The sequence below is a fragment of the Antrostomus carolinensis genome, unplaced genomic scaffold (genome assembly GCF_000700745.2).
Source record: "Antrostomus carolinensis isolate BGI_N321 unplaced genomic scaffold, ASM70074v2 scaffold4600, whole genome shotgun sequence".
Lineage (NCBI taxonomy): Eukaryota > Metazoa > Chordata > Aves > Caprimulgiformes > Caprimulgidae > Antrostomus > Antrostomus carolinensis.
The window spans coordinates 52,643-56,189 of record NW_010288933.1 but is presented as its reverse complement, the minus strand read 5'-3'; the positions used below and the strand labels follow the sequence as shown (position 1 = coordinate 56,189).

General features: G+C 43.4%; 1 protein-coding gene across 1 annotated transcript in view; it reads right to left on the bottom strand.

The window, feature by feature from the left end:
- Positions 1 to 200: 200 nt before the first annotated feature.
- XPO4 (exportin 4) overlaps positions 201 to 3,547 on the bottom strand; it is a 52,152-nt gene continuing 48,805 nt past the window's right edge. The window contains exons 21-22 of the mRNA XM_010168149.1: positions 3,388 to 3,480; positions 201 to 879 (exon numbers count right to left, since the gene is read on the bottom strand). Coding sequence (XP_010166451.1) covers positions 682 to 879; positions 3,388 to 3,480 — 291 coding nt within the window. The 3' untranslated portion in view covers positions 201 to 681. The remainder of the gene's footprint in view (positions 880 to 3,387; positions 3,481 to 3,547) is intronic.

Genomic DNA, 3,547 nt, shown 5'->3' with positions numbered 1-3,547 from the left:
TTATTTTATTTTAAATTAAGGCAATGAAATGGCTACAGCTCCTAAAGTTCATTTTAAGGGAACAAAAATATACATCTTGTTTTTCTGAACTTTAGGCAGCAGAACATAATGTAAAAACCTGCATTGCATTAAACATGCCTTGTCAGGTTGATGTAGAAAACCAGAACTAAACACAAGTTAAAATACCATTTGGTTGTTTTTCCCCATTGGAACACAAACTCAAACTTTTAAGAGAGGAAAAATAAAGCTTAAAATCAGCTAAACGGTTTAGAGCTTTGTATGTCTCTGTATCACACTCTAACATGATTTTGGGTAGAAAAGAAAACTGTATGTTTATCTGGCCACTCATATTTTAAACCAGTGTAGGGGGGTAAAAGGCACTGCATTTATTTTTCGTTGTGCCCATATCTGTTTGCACATATATGTAAAAAATTTAAATCCCAATTTTCTGTTCATTCTCTCCCACACACAAGTATGACAGATTGCAGCTAACACATAATAGCAGAAGCTGATTCAAAGTTGACCTCTCATATTCCACTGTGTTATGTTCAAACTTCCAGGCTCTCTAGAATGTGAGATGGCTGCAAAGAACCCAGAGACGGGTACAAGATTTAGTCAGCATTCAGCATTTCTCAGTGCATTTTGCAGAAAGGGTCTAAATTAGGCATAGAGTTTTGTTGTTTATTTTACACAGAGAAGTCCACCAACGTTTGCCATAAATTCTTCTAAACTCTTTAAGAAGGCCATCTTCTGCTTACGGTCCAGTGTAGGAGGAGTGCTGCTTGCAGTAAGCTTGTTGAAGGCATCTGCTAACCGCTGGTAAATTACTGGATCTTGTTGAGTTGACAGCAATGTTTCAACTAACTCTGAATATTCAGCCTGTTAAATAAACATGAATCTTATTAACTTAAAAAAAAAAAAAAAAGGTACAATATATACAACTTCTCTCATCAGGACAAAATCCAGAATCAAGGCTGTGACAGAAAACTCTCAGTACCTCTCCACCTGTTATCCAGTTTCACTGACCACTGTACCCAAAATGACTATGGACCTGCAGCCTTTCACCTACTACTAAACCAGATAAGCCCTTCAAATCAGACCAGGTTTTTCCTAAGGCTAAAGAAGCCTTCAGAACTAGGTACGGTGCTTTGCAGTGCAGAGTAAGAAGAAAACTTTAAGGCACACCCTTCAAAGAGCCTTCTGGCTCTTACTTAGCAAAGGCTTATTTCTGCAAACTGTAATTCTCTTTCTTCACTCTCTTCTGCCCTGTGTTCTGCATGCCATGCCAACCATCTCCTCCCACAGGTTTCCCTTTTCTAGATTCCCTTCCCTGGGGCAGAAAGCTTCGATTCCTTTCTGAGAGTTTCCTGCTTACTCTCATGCTTACTTGGACAGAAACAGAAGACAAAGAAATGCGTTAAATGTGACTAACAGGACACTGCCAAGGGGCACCTGGGGCATGTCAAGAGTGACCACTGAGCTCTGGGAGCAAGGGTGATGGACACGGGAGCCAGAATGGCAGTCCCCTTAAATTCTGCTGGTGAAGGGCTTGGGTGGGGGTAGACACAACATGAAGTTGCCACCTGTGGCTGGTGTCACAGGGTCTTTTTGTCTTACGTGCTCATGAGTCCCTCTTTGAGGGATCAGAGCTGCTAACAAGAGAGAGGATCCATATGACAATGTGGCTTAGTAACATCTTTGCTGAAGGCCCACCAGCCTGGCAGGAAGGGCTTTAAAGGGCACGATGGGCAATGGTGGTAACAGCTTGTAGGTATGTGAGGAGACAGCGACAAAGAGTAGGAAGGACACAAGGAAGTGTGACGGGTTTAGGAGTGCCCATCAGGAAGGATGGAACAGGTTGAAAGGAGGCTAGCCTCAAAAGTCTGTGCAGAAATGCATTCAGCTTTGGAAACAAGTAGGAAGAGCTAGAGCTGCATGTGCAGATGCAGAGCTGCAATGTCACTGCAGGCTCTGAGATGTAGTGGGACAGATGGCATGACTGGAGTGCTCCAGTGGACACACAGAGGCTCTTTAGAGCTTCTTAGGGAAACTCTTTAGGGAAGAAGACGACAGAAGACTGACATTTATGTGAAAGGGCAGCTCACATTAAGGATGGTTTTCTATGGACTGGGCAACAATCTAGTTGATTGTTGGTTTGTGATCAGAGAAGAGGTGGTAAGGATGACATCATGGTGGGAGCTTGTTACAAATCACCAAAACAGGGCGAGTAGTGGACTGAGTCATCTTCAAGCAACTAGAGGAAGTTTCCAGATCAGACTTAGAAGAGATTATCTCTCTGACATCTGCTCGAATGCCAGATGCACCATCCAGGGGTGACTGAATCTCCCCCTCATAGCTAAGATGAGCCAGTCAGCGATGTTGTAATTAATAGGCAGCCTTGGCTATGGTGATCATGAAATAGGGGAGTTCAGGACCCTTAGGAGAGCGAGGGAAGAGGGCACAGAGTACAGACCCTGGACATCATGAGAGCAGATTTCAGCTTATTCAGGAGACTGATGGGTGGGATCCTGTGGGAGAGAGCTCTGAAGATGAAAGGAGCTCAGGAGAGCTGACAGGTCTTTTAAGGACAATCTTCCAAGCACAAGAATGGCCTGTCCAGATACTAAAGAAAACAATATAAACACGTCAGGATGCTGACCCAGCCATGCAGGGAGTTCATGACTGAACTCCAGTGCAAGGAGGACACATGCAGGAGACAGAAGCAGCAACAGCTACAAAGGAGGAAAAGAGAAGCATTGTCTGGACAAGAACAATGACAGAAAAGTGAAGTTCAGTTAAAGCTGAACTTGGCAAGGGACATCAAGGACAACAAGAGCGGCTTCTACCAGTACACTGACAGTAAAAGAAGGATCAGGGAAAACGCGGATCCTCTTGCTGAACAGAGCAGGTGATTTAGTGGTAACAGTCTTGGTGGCATTCTGTCACTCTGATTTCTGTCTTTACACAGCGCTTGTTAGATTAGATGTGGAATACTGTGTCTGGTTTTGGACTCCTTAACACAAGGAGGATATTGATGAATTTGAATGAGTCCAGTGAGACTGATTCAGAGTGCCAGAATGCCACCAAGACTCTCTGTCAGGTGCTGGAAGGGCATGAATTATAAGGATTAATAAAGCATTCAACAGGCTGCTCAGAGAAACTTTGGAATATCCATCCTGGAGGTTTTCAAGACACAGCTGGAAAAAGTCCTGAGCAACCTCATCTGAATTCAGTGTTGACCCCATTTTGAGGAAGAGGTTGGACTACAGACCTCCTGAGGGTCCCTGACAACCTGAACAATTTTGTGATTTGCCAGATGCACAGTAACTAACCACTGTCCTTCAACAAATGACTGGTTTTCAGGGAGTAAGCGTCTAAATGCCATACCTGATGCAAACACACTAATGTGTAGAATGCTTCACCTGCTGCAGTTGTCATTTCTGTATTGTGCTTCTGAAGTACCAGCATATCAAAGACCATCTGAAATCACAAAATAGAAGTAGTTACAAAAGTGTAAACTTAACTTTCTACTTTACCAACGTTTGCT